Source organism: Monodelphis domestica, chromosome 1 (assembly GCF_027887165.1).
Source record: "Monodelphis domestica isolate mMonDom1 chromosome 1, mMonDom1.pri, whole genome shotgun sequence".
In the NCBI taxonomy this organism is placed as follows: Eukaryota; Metazoa; Chordata; class Mammalia; order Didelphimorphia; family Didelphidae; genus Monodelphis; species Monodelphis domestica.
In genome coordinates, this window is record NC_077227.1 from 517,737,407 (window position 1) to 517,759,924 (window position 22,518).

The 22,518-nt window shown below is 36.7% G+C and overlaps 1 protein-coding gene across 8 annotated transcripts in view; it reads left to right on the top strand.

The window, feature by feature from the left end:
* BABAM2 (BRISC and BRCA1 A complex member 2) overlaps positions 1-22,518 on the top strand; it is a 604,603-nt gene that overhangs the window by 283,986 nt on the left and 298,099 nt on the right. For all 8 annotated transcript variants that reach the window (XR_001628762.2, XM_007476024.3, XM_016431556.2 and 5 more), the window contains one exon: positions 5,415-5,524. Coding sequence is in view for 7 of the 8 variants with exons in the window: in XM_007476024.3 (XP_007476086.1) it covers positions 5,415-5,524 (110 nt within the window). In the remaining variant the exon portion in view is untranslated. The remainder of the gene's footprint in view (positions 1-5,414; positions 5,525-22,518) is intronic.

Sequence of the window (22,518 nt, forward strand, 5' to 3'; positions counted from 1 at the left end):
TATCCCTATTTATTTTTCTCCATATGTCTATTAATTCTAATTTTTCTAAGATTTCATTCACTTCTTTTACCTCTTTCTTATTTATTTTTTGATTTGATTTATCTAAATTTGATAATGGTTGGTTTAAGTCTCCCACTAGTATGGTTTTATTGTCTATTTCTTCCTTCAATTCTCCTAGTTTCTCCATTAGAAATTTGGGTGCTATATTATTTGGTGCATACATATTGATTAATGATATTTCCTCATTGTCTATAGTCCCTTTTAACAAAATATAATTACCTTCCCTATCCCTTTTGATCAGGTCTATTTTTGCATTGGCTTTATCAGATATCATGATTACCACTCCTGCCTTCTTTCTATCAGTTGAAGCCCAGAAGGTCTTACTCCATCCTTTAATTCTGACCTTGTGGTTGTCAACCCGCCTCATGTGTGTTTCTTGAAGACAACATATGGTAGGGTTTTGGATTCTAATCCATTCTGCTATTCGTCTACGTTTTATGGGTGAGTTCATCCCATTCACGTTCAAAGTTATGATTGTCATTTGTGGACTCCCTGGCATTTTGATTGCCTTCCCTAATTCTAACCTTTTCTTCTTCGGCTCTACCTTTTAGTCCAGTGATTTACTTTGAAACAGTCCCCCTTGTCCCCTCCCTTGATGTTTCCCTTTTTAGTCCCTCCTTTTTTGTTCCCTCCCCCTCCCCCCTCTCTTTCCCTCCCTTTTTGTTCTCCCTCTCCCCCTCCCCCCCTTGGTTTTCCCTTCTCCTTACCCTTGTTGGGTAAGATAGAATTCAAGATCCCAATGGATCTGGATGTTTTTCCCTCTCAGAGCTGATTTCCCTGAGATTGAGGTTTAAGTAACCCCCCCCCCCCTCTCTTCCTCTCCTTCTTATAGGAGTTTTCTTCCCCTCCCCTTCCCATGTGAATCTTTGTGTGAGAATGATTATTCTATTTGTTCTTTCTTTACCCCCTATTTATACATTACATTTTCCCCACATGTTAGTATACATAGGTTGATATAAATGTAGTCCTTATAGAAGAGAGTTTGAGTAAAAGAAGAAGATAACATTTTCCCCTTTCCTTAATATTTACCTTTTCAGGTATTCCTTGCTCTTTGATTTTCGGTATCAAACTTTCCACAGAGCTCTGGTCTTTTCTTTGCAAAAAGTTGGAAGTCTTCTATTTTGTTGAATGCCCATACTTTCCCTTGGAAGTATATAGTCAGTTTTGCTGGGTAGCTGATTCTTGGTTGGAGACCCAGCTCTCTTGCCTTTCTGAAGATCATGTTCCATGCCTTATGATCATTCAGAGTAGAACTTGCAAGGTCTTGGGTGACCCTGATTGGCATTCCTTTATATCTAAATTGTCTTTTTCTGGCTTCCTGTAGGATTTTTTCTTTTGTTTGATAGCTTTGGAATTTGGCAATTACATTCCTGGGAGTTGTCTTTTGGGGGTTTAGTGTAGAAGGTGTTCTGTGAGCTCTGTCAGTGGCTGTATTGCCCCCTTGTTCTAGAATCTCTGGGCAATTTTCTTTGATTATATCTTGTATCACCATGTCCAGTTTGGTGTTTATTTCTGGCTTTTCTGGGAGTCCAATTATTCTTAAATTATCCCTTCTCCCCCTATTTTCCAGATCTATCACCTTGTCAGTGAGATATTTTATGTTCTCTTCTAATTTCTTGGTATTTTGGCTTTGCTTTATTGATTCTTGCTCTTTTACACGATCGTTGTCTTCCAGCTGCCTGATTCTGGCCTTTAAAGCCTGGTTTTCTTTTACAGTTTGGTCAAACTGGTTTTGTAGATGCGTGAATTTCTTTTGCATTATTTCCAACTTTTCCTCCCAGAAGGCTTCCATCTTTTTGGTCATTTCTGATTCAAATTCTTCATAGGTTTGTGGAGAGTTTCCATTTCCTTTGGAAGGTTTTGGAGCATTTTCTTTTATATTATCTTCTGTCTGCTCAGTATTTTGTATTTTGGCTCCATAGAATGTGTCCAAAGTCGCCCCTTTCTTCTTATTTTTCTTGGTATTTTGGGGCTTCTGTGGTTCTGTGGAGTTTGCCATTTTTGAATGTGGAGGATTAGTTTTTCTTGTCTCTGTCTGGTGTTCAGAGGCTTTAGTCCTGGGCAGATGGTTCTATGAGCTTTCCCTGGGTTAAACTGAATATGCCTCACTGGAACTGGAATGGAAGGGTCGGACCACGAGGCCACACTCTCCCCCCGGCTCGCTTTCCGGAAGTTGCCTTCAGAATCGCTGGCCGTGAGGCTGTTTCATCAGCCTGCGGGGGGGATGGGCTGCAGCTTTCCCAAGCTCTAGGGCAAGGACTTTCACTGAGACTTGGATAGCAGGATCCAGCCCGTGAGGCTGTCTTGCCCGCCCTGAGGGTTGCTGTTGTTTCGACCAGCTCTCTGCAGCGGAAGCCCCAGGCAGTAACTTTCACCAGGACTGTAGAAGGCCCTGAGGGTTCTGCTCTCTGAGCCCGGCCGGGCTGCGGCTTCCGGGAGCCTTGGACTCTGCGCTCCTACCCCTGAGGTCCGAGTGATCTCGGGTTCTGGCTTTTAAGGGGAGCCGTACCTTTTGATCCGGGTCCAGGTCCAGGAGGAGGGTTCCCAGGGTCTGTGCTGTTGATCGTTTTGAATTTCGGCGCCTTAGGAGCTTATCGTTTGAGATCGGTCGGGAAGGGTTTTCAGGAGATCTGAGCTTTAGCTTTCTCTAAGCCGCCATCTTAACCGGAAGTCCAGTAAAATAATTCTTTAAAAAAGGAAGTACAAAGCTTCAAAAGCATTAGCGGCTTCTTCCTAAAAATTAGATATGGTCACATGGAAGCTAGTGACTCCATAAGATAGCAGGAAGCAATAAAACACATTCAAAATTATGAAGGAACAGAAGAAAATCTATTTCTCACTGGAAGTATAAATGCATGGAAAATAGATCTAAGGTAGATAACCTTACAATCATTAGACTGCCTGAAAGCCATGAACAAAAAAAGAGGCTAGATACTATATTGCAAGAAATCATCAAGGAGAGTTGCCCTAATATTCTTGAATAAGAATGGAAAATAGAAATTGAAAGAATCTACCAATCACTATTTGAACGATATCCTAAATTTAACCATTCCAGAATCACTATAGCTAAATTCTAGAACTCCTAAGCCAAGCACAAAATACTGCAAACAGATAAAATTCAAATGTATTGGATCCACAGTCAGAATTACATATTCCTCTACATAGAACCTAATATCCTCTACATTAAACAATTAAAAGTTATAGAATATGATATTCTGCAAGGCAAAGAATCCAGAACTACTACCAAGAATTACCTATCCAGCAAAACTGAGCAGAATACTAAAAAGGAAAAAAAAATACATTTAATGAAATACAGAACTTCCAGGTATTTCTGATGGAAGGAGCAGAGCTGAAAAGAAAATTTGATTATCAAATCTGAGTCTCAAGAGAAGCATAAAAAGGTAAAAAGGAAAGAAAAAACTCAAAGGACTCATTGGGGTCAAACTGATCACATTCTTACATGGAAAGTAATTATGAAACCCAAGTTATCTATGATTAAGATAATTAAGGAAACAATGATGAACATGAAAATGTATATTGTATAATAATACTTGTACAACCTATATCATATTACCTGCTCTCTAAGGAAAAGGGGAAAGTAGGAGGGAGAACAGGATTATAGATTACAAATTGTCAGAAAATGAGTATTAAAAATCTTATCTGGAAAAAAATTAAAATGTTTAATAAGAAAAAAATTGTAATGAGTAATTAGAATTGGTTACTATTGACCAATTACTTGAGAAATTCAACTTTTTTTTAGAAGTAATAGCAAGATATTAAATTCTTTTGACTTTTAAATGCAGAAACCTGAATAAGTTCAATGTTACCTTGGTGTATTTGTCATTAATTCATTCCAGAATGTAGGTCAAGTACCCAAAAGATCAAGTACCAAATGAATATGTTCCCAAAAAAGAATAATATAAATTGAATTAACCTGTTTCAGATTCCCAGAAAACCCAGATTTTAGAAGGCATTTTATGCATTAATGGAGGTATATTTTACTAAATAAACAATAAATCATGAACATGAGTAAAAATCAATAATTAGATTAAATAAAACAATGAGAAATGGTGTGATAATTTAAAAAATTTACAATTCTGCTTGTTAAATTTTTAAAGAAAGTTTTACACTACCACCCATTTTGCACAGAGTTCCTTGATTAATGAAGTGGGGACATTCTCTTTTGCCTTCTCTTCAGGTGAGGAGTACTTCCCTGCCTCTAGCTGTTGCTGCTCTCTTAAAAGTTCCTGCAGCTCCTCAGGGTCGATCTCTTCTTTATTCTCCTGAAATGACATGTGATCCTTTGGTTCCACTGGAATGGGCATATGCTTCTGGAGATCATAGATATTAATGCCAAAAAATTCTAGCAGGCACATTGTGTTCCAAGCAAACATCAAATACTGCTACAATTTTTTCTTGTCAAAATGTGTCAAATACTGAATTTGACTAGTCCTGAAACTGTCAAGTATCAAAGTTTGACTTTAATAAGTAGAAGTAAAGGAGATAGTATAAGGATTTCTTTAAACAGAATTCATTTCACAACCTTAGTTTTTTACAGCTTTAATTCGTATAATTCTCCTTAATACCCTTTACATTCTAGGGGAAAGCTACTTTGTATTTTACTTAGTCAGTAAACCTTCATTAAGCACCTCTTATGTGCCATACATTATGCTAAGCTTTGGAGATACAAGGAAAGGTCTCCCTCAAAGAGCTCCACATCTGATGGTGGAAGCCCCAAGCAAACAATTATGTAAAAACAAGGAAAACTGCATATAAGTTGGCAATAATCAATAGAGAGATGATTGAATTTAGAGGCTCAAGAAAGTCTTCCTATCAATGGTGGGATTTTAGCCTGAATTTGAAGTAAGTTAGGAAAGCCTAGAGGGAGAGGTATGGAGTGAGAGTATTCTAGGCATGTGGAATGAAATGCCAGTGAAATGCCCAAAATTTTGTTTAATTCTCTTCCCTCCAGTAGATTCCAAGATCCTTGAGCACAAGCAGAGATTGCATCATTTTTCATCATCTTATCTCCTGTGCATGGCACAGAGTAACTATTTCACAAATGTTTATTGAATAAAATGTTAGAAAGGAAAAACAAAATTGAGTGTGTCAAGCAAGATATAGAGCATGAATACACATGCATTGAATTGATTGGAAAGAGGGCTTAATTTTAGAAATGTAGGGGAGCATCTGCTGTGTAATTGTAAATGATGAAAAGATAGTTGCATTAACAAGGGTATGTTTTGATGGAAAGGAAAAAGCTCATGTCAAATGGTCTTATCATAGTAAAAGTATGAGGTAAGATTATTATCAGTTAAATTTTCTGAGAACATTCCATTTCTTTTTTATTTAAGGATGCAAATGAAGATCCTGGAGAAGACGTGGCTCTCCTTTCGGTCAGTTTTGAGGATACAGAAGCTACTCAGGTGTTTCCCAAATTATACCTTTCACCCCGAATTGAGCAGTAAGTATCAGTGCATTTGACTGTTAACACCTCATTATTGTTATTCTGAAGACCGAATTATTGAACTCATTTTTTATTGGTGTGAATTTAAATGAACCATTTTAATTCTACTTTCTCTATAATTGATAATAACTTTTTAAGCAAATTTTCATTGAAGTGTATTGGATTAGAGAGACAAATTGAATTCAAAGTTGCAGTGACAGTTTGGTGAATCTTGTACTTGTACAATATGAAGCAGGTCCAGTACATTTATCTAGAAGAATGAGTGGAATGCAGAAGTCCTAGTATTAGCTCAACCTTACGCTACTTGTCTACATAATAAAAAATAATAGAGCACCTCAAATTGCTTCAGCATTTCTTGATATAGTAGAAAGAACACTGAAATATAAGCCATAGAATCATAATATATTAGTTGAAAGGGAACTCAAAGGCCATCTTGTCTAATTTTTTACTTGTCCAATAATTCTTTATATTATTTCCATAATAAATGATGATCTATCATTTACTTAAAAGACCTTGGGGAGGGGGAACCACTGCACCTTGAGGCATTCTTGTTTTGTGTAGAACTTATTGTTAATTTTTCCTGAGATTGAGCATAAATGTGCCATTCTGTAGCTTCCATGCATTGTTCTTTATTCTGCCCTCTGCAGAACAAATCTAATTATTTTCCCCTGTGATAGCCCTTCAGATACCCTTGAATAATGAATAATGAATAAATATATTATATTTCTCTGTAGATACTCTTTTCTCCCAATTAATCATCTCCATTTATATTACATATTAGTAATATTTTGTTGTTCAGTTTTTTTCTTAGTTCTGTTCTACTCTTTTTGACTCCATTTGGGATTTTCTTGGCAAAGATACTGGAATGATTTGCTCTTTCCTTGAGGCAAACAGGGTGAAGTGAATTGCCTAGAGTCACACAGCTTGTAAGTGTCTGAGGCTTGATTTGAATTCAGAAAGATGAGTCTTCCAGACTCCAGACCCAGTACTCTATTCATTGCGCCACCTAGCTGTCCTTGTGTAGAATGGTCCTTTTGATCCTTGTTGCCTGCTGCTTGGCATTCTCTATCTTATCAATGACTTTCCCAATACATAGCATTTAATATTAAATGCCAGAGTCCATTTTTTTTTTCTTGATGAGATCAGAGTAAGAACAGTGTAAATAGCTAGGGTACATTTCTTTTTTTTCATTTAAATAATATTTTATTTGATCATTTCTAAGCATTATTCATTAGAGACAAAGATAATTTTCTTTTCCTCCCCCCCCAACCCCTCTAGCCGACGCATGATTCCACTGGGAATCACATGTGTTCTTGATTCAAACCCATTGCCATGTTGTTAGTATTTGCATTAGAGTGTTCGTTTATAGTCTCTCTGCTGACCTGTCCCCTCAACCGCTGTAGTCAGGCAGATGCTTTTCCTCAGTGTTTCTACTCCCACAGTTTGTCCTCTGCTTATGGATAGTGTTTTTCTCCTAGATCCCTGCAGATTGTTGAGGGACATTACACCGCCACTAATGGAGAAGTCCATTACGTTCGATTATACCACAGTGTGTTTGTCTCTGTGTACAATGTTCTCCTGGTTCTGCTCCTCTTGCTCTGCATCACTTCCTGGAGGTCGTTCCAGTCTCCATGGAATTCCTCCACTTTATTATTCTTTTTAGCACAGTAGTATTCCATCACCAACATATACCAAAATTTGTTCAGCCATTCCCCAATTGATGGGCATCCCCTCGTTTTCCAATTTTTGGTTACCACAAAGAGAGCAGCTATGAATATTCTTGTACAAGTCTTTGTGTCCATTATCTCTTTGGGGTACAGACCGAGCAGTGCTATGGCTGGATCAAAGGGTAGATATTCTTTTGTCGCCCTTTGGGCATAGTTCCAAATTGCCCTCCAGAATGGTTGGATCAGTTCACAACTCTACCAGCAATGAATTAATGTCCCTACTTTGCCGCATCCCCTCCAGCATTCATTACTTTCCTTTGTATCATGTTAGCCAATCTGCTAGGTGTGAGGTGATACCTCAGAGTTGTTTTGATTTGCATCTATCTGATTATAAGAGATTTAGAACACTTCTTCATGTGCTTATTAATAGTTTTGATTTCTTTATCTGAAAACTGCCTATCCATGTCCCTTCCCCATTTATCAATTGGAGAATGGCTTGATGTTTTGTACAATTGATTTAGCTCTTTGTAAATTTGGGTAATTAAACCTTTGTCTGAGGTTTCTATGAAGATTTTTTCCCAATTTGTTGTTTACCTTTTAATTTTAGTTACATTGGTTTTGTTTGTACAAAAGCTTTTTAATTTGATGTAGTCAAAATTATTTATTTTACATTTTGTGATTCTTTCTATGTCTTGCTTGGTTTTAAAGTCTTTCCCGTCCCAAATGTCTGACATGTATACTATTCTGTGTTTACCCAATTTACTTATGGTTTCCTTCTTTATGTTTAAGTCATTCACCCATTTTGAATTTATCTTGGTGTAGGGTGTGAGGTGTTGATCTATTCCTAATCTCTCCCACACTGTCTTCCAATTTTTCCAGCAGTTTTTATCGAATAGTGGATTTTTGTCCCAAAAGCTGGGATCTTTGGGTTCATCGTATACTGACTTGCTGAGGTCACTTACCCCCAGTCTGTTCCACTGATCCTCTTTTCTTTTTCTTAGCCAGTACCAAATTGTTTTGATGACTGCTGCTTTGTAATATAGTTTGAGGTCTGGGACTACAAGGCCCCCATTATTTGTGTTTTTTTTTCATTATTTCTCTGGATATCCTTGATCTTTTGTTATTCCAAATGAACTTTGTTATGGTTTTTTCTAAACCAGTAAAGAAATATTTTGGGAGTTCAATGGGTATGGCACTAAATAGATGAATAAGTTTGGGTAGGATGGTCATTTTTATTATATTGGCTCGTCCTATCCATGAGCAGTTAATGTTTTTACAATTGCTCAAGTCTAGTTTTAGTTGTGTGGAAAATGTTTTGTAGTTGTGTTCATATAGTTCCTATGTTTGTCTCGGGAGATAGATTCCTAGGTATTTTATTTTGTCTAAGGTGATTTTGAATGGGATTTCTCTTTTTAGTTCTTGCTGCTGAGCTGTGTTGGAGATATATAGAAATGCTGATGACTTATGAGGGTTTATTTTGTATCCTGCAACTTTGCTAAAGTTGTTGATTATTTCAATTAGCTTTTTGGTTGAATCTCTAGGATTCTTTAAGTAGACCATCATGTCATCTGCAGAGAGCAATAACTTGATCTCCTCCTTGCCTATTTTAATGCCTTCAATTTCTTTTTCTTCTCTAATTGCTACTCCTAGTGTTTCTAGTACAATGTCAAATAGTAGAAGTGATAATGGGCATCCTTGTTTCACTCCTGATCTTAATGGGAATGGATTTAGTTTATCCCAATTGCAGATGATATTAGCTGATGATTTTAGATATATACTGTTTATTATTTTTAGGAAAGGCCCTTCTATTCCTATGCTTTCTAGTGTTTTTAATAGAAATGGATGTTGTATTTTATCAAAGGCTTTTTCTGCATCTATTGAGATGATCATGTGCTTCTTGTTGGTTTGCTTGTTGATGTGGTCAAATATGTGGATGGTTTTTCTAATATTGAACCAGCCCTGCATCTCTGGTATAAATCCTACTTGATCATGGTGAATGATCCTTCTGATCACTTACTGGAGTCTTTTTGCTAGTATCCTATTTAAGATTTTTGCATCTTTATTCATTAGGGAGATTGGTCTATAATTTGCTTTCTCTGTTTTTGACCTGCCTGGTTTTGGAATCAGTACCATGTTTGTGTCATAAAAGGAGTTTGGTAGCACTCCCTCTTTGCTTATTATGTCAAATAATTTGTTTAGTATTGGGATTAACTGTTCTCTGAATGTTTGATAGAATTCACTTGTGAAACCATCGGGCCCTGGGGATTTTTTCTTAGGGAGTTCTTTGATGACCTGTTGGATTTCATTTTCTGATATGGGATTATTTTAGAATTCTATTTCCTCTTCTGTTAGTCTAGGCAGTTTGTATTTTTGTATATATTCATCCATATCACCTAAATTGGTGTATTTATTGCCATATAATTGGGCAAAGTAGTTTTTAATGATTGCCTTAATTTCCTCTTCATTGGAGGTGATGTCCCCCTTTTCATCTTTGATGCTGTTAATTTGCTTTTCTTCTTTCCTTTTTTTAATTAGATTGACCAGTACTTTCTCTATTTTGTTTGTTTTTTTTTCAAAGTACCAGCTTCTAGTATTATTTATTAAATCAATAGTTCTGTCACTTTCGATTTTATTAATTTCTCCCTTAATTTTTAGGATTTCTAGTTTGGTTTTCTGCTGGGGGTTTTTAATTTGATCGCTTTCGAATTTTTTTATTTGCATTTCCAATTGATTGATCTCTGCTCTCCCTATCTTGTTAATATATGCACTCATTGATATGAATTTACCTATGATTACTGCTTTGGCTGCATCCCAAAAGGTTTGAAAGGATGTCTCACCTTTGTTATTTTCCTTGGTGAAATTATTGTTTCTATGATTTCTTCTCTAACTAAACGATTTTGGAGTATCCTATTGTTTAATTTCCAATTAGTTTTGATTTGGTTTTCCACGTACCATTACTGATCATTATTTTTATTACCTTGTGATCTGAAAAGGCTGCATTTATTATTTCTGCTTTTCTGCATTTGTATGCCATGTTTCTGTGACCTAGTGTATGGTCAATCTTTGTGAATGTGCCATGTGGTGCTGGGAAGAAAGTGTATCCCTTTTTGTCCCTATTTATTTTTCTCCATAGGTTTATTAATTCTAATTTTTCTAAGTTTTCATTCTCTTCTTTTACCTCTTATTTATTTTTTGATTTGATTTATCTAAATTTGATAATGGCTTGTTCAAGTCTCCCACTAATATGGTTTTGCTGTCTATTTCTTCCTTCAATTCTCCTAGTTTCTCCATTAGAAATTTGGGTGCAATATTATTTGTTGCATTATGTTGATTAGTGATATTTCCTCATTATCTAAAGTCCCTTTTAACAGAATATAATTACCTTCCCTATCCCTTTTGATCAGGTCTATTTTTGCTTTGGCTTTCTCAGATATCATGATTGCAACTCCTGCCTTCTTTCTGTCAGTTAAGGCCCAGAAGGTCTTACTCCATCCTTTAATTCTGACCTTTTGGGTGTCTACCTGCCTCATGTGTGTTTCTTGAAGACAACATATGGTAGGATTTTGGGTTCTAATCCATTCTGCTATTTGTCTACGTTTTATGGGTGAGTTCATCCTATTCACATTCAAAGTAATGATTGTCACTTGTGGACTCCTTGGCATTTTGATATCCTTTTCTAATTCTACCTTTTCTTCTTCAGCTCTTTTTTTTTAAAAAACATTATTTTATTTGGTCGTTTTCATACATTATTCACTAGAAAGAAAGATCATTTTCTTTTCCTCCCCTCCCCCCCGAACCCCCACCCCACCTGCCTTTCCCTCTCCCATAGCCGAAGCATGATTCCACTGGTTATCACATGTGTTCTTGACTCTAACCCATTTCCCTGTTGTTGGAACTTGTATTATAGTGTTCATTTAGAGTCTCTCCTCAGTCTTATCTCCTCCAACCCTGTAGTCAAGCAGTTGCTTTTCATCAGTGTTTTTACTCCCACAGTTTATCCTCTGCTTGTGGGTAGTATTTTTTTTAGATCCCTGCAGATTGTTCAGGGAAATTGCATTGATACTAATGGAGAAGTCCATCACCTTCGATTGTACCACAATGTATCAGTCTCTGTGTATAATGTTTTCCTGGTTCTGCTCCTTTCGCTCTGCATCACTTCCTGGAGGTTGTTCCAGTCTCCATGGAATTCCTCCACTTTATTATTCCTTTTAGCACAATAATATTCCATCACCAACAGATACCACAATTTGTTCAGCCATTCCCCAATTGATGGGCATCCCCTCGTTTTCCAAATTTTGGCCACCACAAAGAGAGCAGCTATGAATATTCTTGTACAAGTCTTTTTGTCCATTATCTCTTTGGGGTACAAGCCCAGCAGTGCTATGGCTGCATCAAAGGGTAGACATTCTTTTATCACCTTTTGGGCATAGTTCCAAATTGCCCTCCAGAATGGTTGGATCAATTCACAACTCCACCAGCAATGAATTAATGTCCCCACTTTGCCGCATCCCCTCCAGCATTCATTACTTTCCATAGCTGTCATGTTAGCCAATCTGCTAGGTGTGAGGTGATACCTCAGAGTTGTTTTGATTTGCATCTCTCTGATTATAAGAGATGTAGAGCACTTTTTCATGTGCTTATTAATAGTGTTGATTTCTTTAGCTGAGAACTGCCTGTTCATGTCCCTTGCCCATTTGTCAATTGGAGAATGGCTTGATTTTTTGTACAATTGATTTAGTTCTTTATAAATTTGAGTAATTAAACCTTTTTCAGAGGTTTTTATGAAGATTGTTTCCCAATTTGTTGCTACCCTTCTGATTTTGGTTACATTGGTTTTGTTTGTACAAAAACTTTTTAATTTGATGTAATCCAGATTATTTATTTTGCATGTTGTAACTCTTTCTAATTCTTGCTTGGTTTTGAAGTATTTCCCTTCCCAAAGGTCTGACATGTATACTATTCTGTGTTCGCCTAATTTTCTTATAGTTTCCTTCTTTATGTTCAAGTCATTCACCCATTTTGAATTTATCTTGGTGTAGGGTGTGAGGTGTTGATCTAAGCCTAATCTTTCCCACACTGTCCTCCAATTTTCCCAGCAGTTTTTATGAAATAGTGGATTTTTGTCCCAAAAGCTGGGATTTTTGGGTTTGTCATATACTGTCTTGCTGAGGTTGCTTGCCCCCAATCTATTCCACTGATCCTCCTTTCTGTCTCTTAGCCAGTACCAAATTGTTTTGATGACCGCTGCTTTGTAATATAGTCTGAGATCTGGGACTGCAAGACCCCCTTCCTTTGTATTTTTTTTTCATTATTTTCCTGGATATCCTTGATTTTTTGTTCTTCCAAATGAACTTTGTTATGGTTTTTTCTAAATCAGTAAAAAAATTTTTTGGAAGTTCCATGGGTATGGCACTAAATAGATAGATGCGTTTGGGTAGGATGGTCATTTTTATTATATTGACTCATCCTACCCATGAGCAGTTAATGTTCTTCCAATTGTTCAAGTCTAGTTTTAGTTGTGTGGAAAGTGTTTTGTAGTTGTGTTCATATAGATCCTGTGTTTGTCTCGGGAGATAGATTCCTACGTATTTTATTTTGTCTAAGGTGATTTTGAATGGGATTTCTCTTTCTAGTTCTTGCTGCTGAGCTGTGTTGGAATTATATACAAAAGCTGATGACTTATGTGGGTTTATTTTGTATCCTGCAACTTTGCTAAAGTTGTTGATTATTTCGATTAGCTTTTTGGTTGAATCTCTAGGATTCTTTAAGTAGACCATCATGTCATCTGCAAAGAGCGATAATTTGGTCTCCTCCTTGCCTATTTTAATGCCTTCAATTTCTTTTTCTTCTCTAATTGCTACTGCTAGTGTTTCTAATACAATGTCAAATAATAGAGGTGATAATGGGCATCCTTGTTTCACTCCTGATCTTAATTGGAATGGATTTAGTTTATCCCAATTGCAGATGATATTAGCTGATGGTTTTAGATATATACTGTTTATTATTTTTAGGAATGACCCTTCTATTGCTATGCTTTCTAGTGTTTTTAGTAGAAATGGATGTTGTTTTTTATCAAAGGCTTTTTCTGCATCTATTGAGATAATCATGTGGTTCTTGTTGGTTTGCTTGTTGATGTGGTCAGTTATGGGGATAGTTTTCCTAATGTTGAACCAGCCCTGCATCCCTGGTATAAATCCTACTTGATCATGGTGGATGACCCTTCTAATCACTTGCTGGAGTCTTTTTGCTAGTATCCTATTTAAGATTTTTGCATCTATATTTATTAGGGAGATTGGTCTATAATTTTCTTTCCCTGTTTTTGGCCTGCCTGGTTTTCGAATCAGTACCATGCTTGTGTCATAAAAGGAGTTTGGTAGAACTCCCTCTTTGCTTATTATGTCAAATAATTTGTTTAGTATTGGGATTAACTGTTCTCTGAATGTTTGATAGAATTCACTGGTGAATCCATCAGGCCCTGGGGATTTATTCTTAGGAAGTTCTTTGATCGCCTGTTGGATTTCTTTTTCTGATATGGGATTATTTAAGAAAACTATTTCTTCTTCTGTTAGTCTAGGCAATTTATATTTTTGTAAATATTCATCCATATCACCTAGGTTTTTATATTTATTGCCATATAGTTGGGCAAAGTAGTTTTTAATGATTGCCTCAATTTCCTCTTCATTGGAGGTGAGATCTCCCTTTTCATCCTTGATGCTGTTAATTTGCCTTTCTTCTTTCCTTTTTTAAATTAGATTAACCAGTAATTTGTCTATTTTGTCTGTTTTTTCAAAGTACCAGCTTCTAGTCTTGTTTATTAGCTTAATAGTTCTGTCACTTTCAATTTTATTAATTTCTCCCTTAATTTTTAGGATCTCTAGTATGGTTTTCTTCTGGGGGGTTTTAATTTGTTCATTCTCAAGTTTTTTTATTTGCATTTCCAATTTCTTGGTCTCTGTCCTCCCTAATTTGTTAATATATGCCCTCAGGGATATGAATTTTCCTCTAAGTACTGCCTTGGCTGCATCCCAGAAGGTTTGAAAGGATGTTTCGCCATTGTCGTTTTCTTCAACGAAATTGTTAATTGTTTCTATGATTTCTTCTCTAACTATCCGATTTTGGAGTATCATGTTATTTAATTTCCAATTAATTTTTGATTTGGGTCTCCATGTACCCTTGCCGATCAATATTTTAATTGAAGGTGTTCTATGAATCCTTTCTATTTCTATTTTGCCCCCTTGCTCCAGAACGTGAGGGCAATTTTCTTTTATAATCTCCTGTAGAATAATATCGAGTTTATTGTTTATCTCTGGTTTTTCTGGGAGACCGATAATTCGGAGATTTTCTCTTCTCCCTCCGTTTTCCAGATCTGTGACCTTCTCAGTGAGATATTTTATGTTTTCTTCTAATTCATTAATTTTTTGGGTTTGCTTCATTGATTCTTGCTCTTTTATCATCTCACTTTCTTCGAGGTGCTTAATTCTGGTCATTAGGGACTGGTTTTGCTTTTCAGCCTTGTCTGCCCTTCTATTGGATGCTTTGAGTTCTTTTTCCAATTGAGCATTCTTATCTGTCAGACAGCTGATCACTTTCTCCCATTTTTCTTTCCAGGTTTCCATCTTTTGGATAAGTTCCCGTTTGAGATCTTCCAGAGCTTGTTGATAGTTTCCATTTTGGGAGGCGTGTTCTGAATTGTTTTGGATTTCCTCCTCATTCTCCTCTTTTCCTTGGGTACTTCCACCATAAAAGTTTTCAATAGTCACCCTTTTCCCCTTCTTTCTGGAGGCTTGATTTTGGGCCATGTGAGCCATCCCTTTGGTGGTTTTATTTCCCTTTCCTTTTTGGTCTGGGATCTGGGTGATATGGGTGGTTTTTCTGTGAATTTAGGTTGCTTCAGACTAGTTCTTCCCAGCCTCCGAGGTTTCTTAGAGCGCTGGGTCCCTGATCACAGCCACACTGCCCAGGTGTTCAGCTCCGCCCAGATAATCAATGTGTGGTCCGCTCCTGGTCTTTAGCTCCGCGGAGATGTTCTGCGCAGCCTGCCCCAAGTACAGCTCCGCTGAAGTGCTGGATTCTCCAGTGAAACTGCCCTGAGACGTTTTTTCCTGGCAGTCCCCATATCCCAAGGACCCTGGAGTGCCCCCCCCCCCCAGACAGAGAAGTTCCCCACTCACTCGTTGTCCCGGTGAGCGCTCAGGTAGCTCACGCTGGTTTAGTGGGGGAGGTGGGGTGGGGTAAGGGAGGCTCAGTTCACTTTTCTATGCAAGCTTTTCCTCCTTATTATATTGTGGAAATGTTTAAATTCCATGTGCCTTCGCCTTGGTGGAGTACTGGGAGTACTGGGGTGTCCTTCTGTTCCTCCAAAGGTGATTTTTATGCTCCTTTGATGTAGTCTATTTCGTTCGGTGCCGGGGAGAGGAAGCGTGTGGCGTCTAGATTGCAGCCATGATTACCCGGAAGTAATAGATTTTTATATATTTTATAAAAATAGATTTTTAAAACATTATTATTAGAAATAATTCCAAGAAAGTATATGAGTCACAAATTTAAATATTAAGATTCTGATAGTTAGTGGCTGAAATTCTGCTACATGCTTAGCCTTTATAATCAAATTTAAACCTCAATTTCAATTTTATCCTTTCTTGGATTACTTGATATTGTTATATGTGTGTTGATCATGCTTCATCAAAAAGATTATAAATTCCAGGGGCATCTCTACTTCTTTTGATTCTTCAAATCCTTTTACATGTATAAATTCTCCATTCTATTTCTCATATTCTTCTGGATAATGAGTTGCTTCCCTGAATTTCAAGTTATTTTGCAGGTTGCTGAAGGTGTTTTCCTCTTTCAGGCTATAAAATCTAGAGATTTCCCCATAAGATCTAAGTAAGGATTTCTAATGACACTAGGCCAGCAGCATCTCAGCTGCTTTCACCAGCTCCCTCCTCCATCTGAATGTTTCAGAATCAGTCTCCTCAGAATGAGTCTCTCCAATCTGAATGTTTCAGAATGACTTCTCAGCTCTAACTTTTTAATCCAGTGATTTATTTTAAATCAGTCCCCCTTGTCCCCTCCCTTGATATATTTCCCTTTCTAGCCCCTCCCTTTTTGTTACCTCCCCCACCCCCTCTTCTTCCCTCCCTTTTTTATGTTCCGTTCCCCCTTTACCCCCCTTGATTTTCCCTTCTCCCTACCCTTGTTGGGTAAGATAGAATTCAAGATCCCAATGGATCTGGATGTTCTTCCCTCTCAGAGTTGATTTCCCTGAGAGTAAGGTTTAAGTAAGAGCTCTCTTCCTCTCCTTCTTATAGGAGTTTTCTTCCCCTCCGCTTCCCCGTGGGAATCTTTTTGTGACAAAGATTATAATATTTGGTCTTTCTTTTCACCCTGTTTACACATTACACTTTCCCCATATATTAATATACATAGATTCATATAAATATAATCCTTTTAGAAGAGAGTTTGAATAAAAGAAAAAGATAACATTTTTCTCCTTTTCCCTTTCCTTCATATTTACCTTTTCAGGTATTCCATGCTCTTTGTTTTTCGATATTGAACTTTCCACAGAGCTCTGGTCTTTTCATTGCAAAAACTTGGAAATCTATTTTGTTGAATGCCCACACTTTCCCTTGGAAGTATTTAGTCAGTTTTGATGGGTAGCTGATTCTTGGTTGAAGGCCCAGTTCTCTTGCCTTTCTGAAAATCATGTTCCATGTCTTACGGTCATTCAGAGTGGAACTTGCAAGGTCTTGTGTGACCCTGATTGGCATTCCTTTATATCTAAATTGTCTTTTTCTGGCTTCTTGTAAGATTTTTTCTTTTGCTTGAAAGCTTTGGAATTTGACAATTACATTCCTGGGAGTTGTCTTTTGGGGGTTTAGTGTAGAGGGTGTTCTGTGAACTCTTTCAGTGCCTGTATTTCCCCCTTGTTCTAGAATCTATGAGCAATTTTCTTTGATTATATCTTGTATTACGATGTCGAGTTTGCTGTTTATTTCTGGCTTTTCTGGTAGTCCAATTATTCTTAAATTGTCTCTTCTCCCTCTATTTTCCAAGTCTGTGACCTTGTCGGTGAAATATTTTATGTTCTCCTCTAATTTCTTGGTCTTTTGGCTTTGCTTTATTAATTCTTGCTCTTTTACATGAACGTTGTCTTTCAGTTGGCTGATTCTGACCTTTAAAGCCTGGTTTTCCTTTTCAGTTTGGTCAAACTGGTTTTGTAGATGCGTGAATTTCTTTTGCATTATTTCCCACTTTTCCTCCGAGAAGGCTTCCATCTTTTTTCCGATTAAATTTCCAATTCAAATTCTTCATGGGCTTGTGGAGAGTTTCCGTTTCCTTTGGAAGGTTTTGGAGCATTTGCTTGTGTTTCCTCTTCTATCTCCTCTGTATTTTGTATTTTTGCTCCATAAAATGTGTCCAAAGTCTCCCCCTTCTTCTTGTTTTTCTTGGAGTTTTGGGTTTTTTCTGTGCTGTTTGCCATCTCAATCTGATTGGGGAGGTCTAGCTTTTCTTATCTCTGTCTGGTGTTCATAGGCTTTAGCCCCAGGCGAATTGCTTGTTCCCGGGTGTTACTGCTCTCAGTTCCCTCCCGATGCTTCTTCGTTGCCTTACTTCCATGCTCTGAGCCTGGCTTGGCACTGTCCACAAGGTATCTCAGAGCCTTTGTGGGCCAGAAGGCCCTGCACCCTGAGGGTGAGGGGCTGAGGCCTCATGGAGCTCCGAGGGCTTCTGATAGGATTAACTTCAGCTGGCTTGGACGGAGTGTGTCTTAATGCAGGGACCTTCCCTGATACTCGGACGGAAGGATCCAGTCAGGGAGCTACAGGCTCTCCTCTGTCCCTCTCTGTTTCCCTGCTGTCTGGGTGCCCCCGCAACTGACTCAGGTTGTATTCAGGAGGTAGTCTTCTGAATAGCCAGCCCTGAGGTCCTTTTGCCGGCCCTGAGGGTTAGTGTTGTTTTAGAAGACCCTGCACTCTGAGGAGGGAGGGGCCGTGCCTTCCAGGAGCTCAGAGGGCTCCTGATAGGATTAACTTCAGCTGGCTTTGACTGAGTGTGTCTTAATGCAGAGACTTTCCCTGAGACACAGAAGGAAGTATCCAGCCAGGGGGCTACAGGCTCTCCTGTGTCTCTCTTTGTTTCCCTGCTGTCTGGGTGCCCCCGCGACTGACTCAGGTTGTGTTCAGGATGTGGCCTTCAGAATAGCTGGCCCTGAGGTCCTTTTGCTGGCTCTTAGGTTCTCGCTGCTGCCTCGGACTCAGCGCTCTGGGTTGGGGGGGATGGGTCCTGGGACCTTCCTTCTGCCTACCCCTTAGATCTGAGTGATCTCGGGTTCTGGCTTTTGGGGGGGCGTACCTTTTGATCCAGGTCCAGGAGGAGGGTTTCTGGGATCTATCCTGTTGTTTATTTTGAATTTATGTGTCCTAGGAGCATACAGTTTGAGATCGGTTAGGAAGGGTTTCCAGAGATCTGAACTTTAGCTCTCTCTAAGCCTCCATCTTGACCGTAAGTTGAGGATAGCTTTCTTAATGCAACCTGATCACATTAAATTTATTCTTTAAATTCTACTGTTGATTCAGATTGAGATAATAGTTCACAAAAAATGCTCAGATCTTTTTCAAACAATCTGTAATCTCAAAATGTTTTATCCAGCTCACATTTGTAAAATTAATTTTTTGAAGCCAGTTGTGAGATTCATAGTTATCCCTTTTGGATTTTAGCTTATTAGATTTAACCCAATGTTCTAGCCTTTTAAGATCTTTTTGGACCTTGATTATATAGGTATTCCTTTGATGTTGTAGGGGTTAGAGGCATGGTGCCCTTACGATCTGGAAAATCCACGTAAAATTTTTTGGCCACTCCTTTGTGCAAGAGAAGTCATTTGAATTTTTTCTTTTTCTTTCATATTGTATCCACAATACCTCAATTATAAAATTTAGGTTATGTATTTGGTCATAGGCTATATAGATTCTAAACTTTTTCTATGTTGTCTGCTGGCTTTCATGCATGTTCTGTGACTTCCCAAAAACCCTTCAAAAATTCCTGTGTACTTATGCTGACTTACAATATCATGAAACCATGATTAGGAAAGTTGTGATGTGAAAGGAATGCCTCTATTATACAACATGGTGGTTTTTTTCCCCCCTTCCTTATGTCATTTACAAGTTTGATAAATATCTGGCTCTTTAAGACATTGTTAAAAGTATTAATAATAGAAAACTGTAGACAGATTCTTGGAACATTCCACTTGAAACTTTTTTTCCTCTTTGACACATTAACCCAGTGTTATTGACACATTGTTGTTGACACACACACAAAAAAAAGTTCACCAATTTCCAAATATACCTGAATATAATACTGCTTCTCACTATCTTAATCATAAGAGTAACAGGAAAACTTTATCAAATGCTTTGCTGAAATCTAGATAAATAAGAGCTACTATATTCCATTTTTCTACCAGAATCTTAAACATGTTTAAAAAATGTAATTTATTTGGTGTGTTTTGTTTTTGACGAAGTCATGGTGGTTCTTATTTTTTACTGGTTGCTTTTTTCAATTTTCCCAAGGTACCTTTCAATAATACCGTCTTGAATCTTACCAAGAATTGAAATCAGATTTTTTTGTAGATGCAACACTCCTTTATTTTTGAAAATTAGTATATTAACTCACTTTAAGTACTATGGCTCCTCTCATTTTCTAACATCTTTCTTGGATTTTTTTACTTTACATCACTAATCACTTCTAGCAATAATTTTAGATTTGAGCATATAACTCTTTGGAGTCTGGTAATTTGAATTTTGTTCTTTCCCTCCTTGAGAGGTAAGCTACTTGAAAGTAAGGATTGTTTGTTTTTTAAAAATTGATTAACATCATTTCTAGTATAATAGTATAATAGACCCCTAGTAAATGCTCATTGATTCTTTTCTAAAGTTTACTTACCTTGACAGTGAAAAGAAGTAGAAAAAGAACTTAGTAGTCCTATTATTTTTCTGTCATCATATATTCTTTTTCCATCACATCCCTTTGATCCCCCCTTCCCCTCTCCTCTCCAGCATCAGTCTAAATATAGCTCGAGAAATCCTTTATTTGTTTTTCTTACCATTTCTTATCAGCCTCAGCTGAGCTTTTGGTTTTAAGCTTTACTGATCTTAGCAATATTATTTTTAAAAAGGTTTTTTATTGATATTTTATATTTTGAATATTACCCTAGAATACCATGAACCACTTCAATGTCCCCTCATAGGGAAGCATGCCATATCACAGTATTTTTAAGGGGAAAAAATCAAATAGAATTTTAGGAGACAAATAATATTTGTTTATGTCAGAACCATTGATAAATACAATGAAAAAGCCTAAAAACATGTGCAATGTGTAGCAGCTGTAGACCTCTGATCTCTACAACAGGATAGGCTTGGGTGTGTCTTCTCTTTTTACTCAAGTCCTACTTGTTCTTTATAATTTTTTTATACTTCCTTTTGATTTGTGCGTGCGTACATGTGTGTGTCCTTTCCATTTACGTTGTAGTAATCACTGGGTAAATTATTTTATTGATTCTGTTTGTGATGTGGGAGAAACACATCCAAGTTTGTATAAGGGTCTCACCCCAAGAATGAAAGACTCAAACTTTGTTAAGTTCAGAAGTAAGAAAAGAATTTTATTTGAAGAAGTGGTTTATGTTGGTATAATAAACTGATAGCTGGTGGAATAGTCTAGAGGCTAATGAGGTAGCCTTAGGGCTGATGGATAAGCCTAGGGCCTAGTAGAGTCAGTTCATAGAGATCTTTCCATACTGCATCTCTATATTTGTCATGCATATCATTTATTAGAGCACAGTAATATTCTATTACATTCATGTATCACAATTTTGTTTTTAGCTAATTTCCAGTGATGAATATCTCTACTTTGTTTCTAATTCTTAGCTATCACAAAATGTGCTACTATAAATATTCTGGAATATATAGGGATTTTCTTTTTATCTCTGGCTTTTTTGGGTTGTAAGCCCAACAATGGAGTTTCAGGTTCAAAAATTGTGGACAATTTAGTCACTTTATTTTTCATAATTCATTATTGCTTTCCAAAATGGTTGTATCATAGGTCCTTTAACAGTTAATGTGCCTATTGTTCTACAACCACTCTAGTGTTGATTGTTGTCATTTTTTGCCAATTTGTAGGATGTGAGGTAAAAACTTAGGATTGTTTTGATTTGTTGTTCTCTTATCAGTAATTTGGAAAGATTTTAAAGTGTTAATGAATACTTTATAATTCTTTTGCAAACTATATCCTTTGACCATTTACCTATTGTTTTACATGTATTAGCCTTATATTTATGTATTCATTTATTCTTTTATTTATTTATCCATTATTTATTTATTGTATGGCTTGATATCAACGTTTTGCCAGAGAAATTTGGCTTGATATCAACGTTTTGCCAGAGAAATTTGATACAAACGTTTTCCCATTTTTAATGTTTGGGAATGTTGTCTATATAGAATCTTTTCAGTTTAGAGTAATCAAAGTTATTTATTGTCTCTTTTATAATTTCCTCTATCCCTTATTTGGTTAAGAATATATCATTTACTTATAGCTGTAAGTGGTATATGATCTGTTTCTCTTCTAATTTTATGTGATCTAATTTTGCATGATCTTTAATATTAAGGTTTTGTATCTACTTAGAATCTATTGTATCTGGAGTATGCTGTAAAAAGTTGATCTCAACCAGAGTTCTGTCAGATTGCTTTATACTTTCCATCAACTTTTAATCAAATAGAGAATTTTCTCTTGAATAATTTGTTATTCACTTTATCAGACATTCATTTGTTTTATGTTTTATGTTTCTGAATCTCTTGTCTATTCAGTTTCATTTCTCAATTCTTTAATCATTGCCAGATGGTTTTGATGACCACCTCTGCTTTGTTATATTGTCTGATTCCTAGAAGTGCTATTCCGTGTTTGCCTTTATTTTTCTTAATAATTTCCTTTTATGTCCTAGCTCTTTTTTTTCCAAATTAATTTTGTTATTATTTTATCAAGGGTCAGAAAGTGTTCCCTTGGTAAAGTGATTGGAGTATCATTAAAATATAAATTAATTTTAGTAATATTGTCATTTTTATTTTATTAGCCTGGCCTATCTTACCAGTACTAAGTATTCTTCTAGCTATTGTAAGTTATTCTTTATTTCTTTGAGAAGTTTTTGTAATTGAGTATATACAAATATTTTATGTGCTTTGGAAAGTTCATGTCTAGACATTTTATATATTTTATGGTTATTTGGATTGACATTTCCCATTCATTAATGGTATTAGCTTATAGTTTTCTTTCTATTTTTTA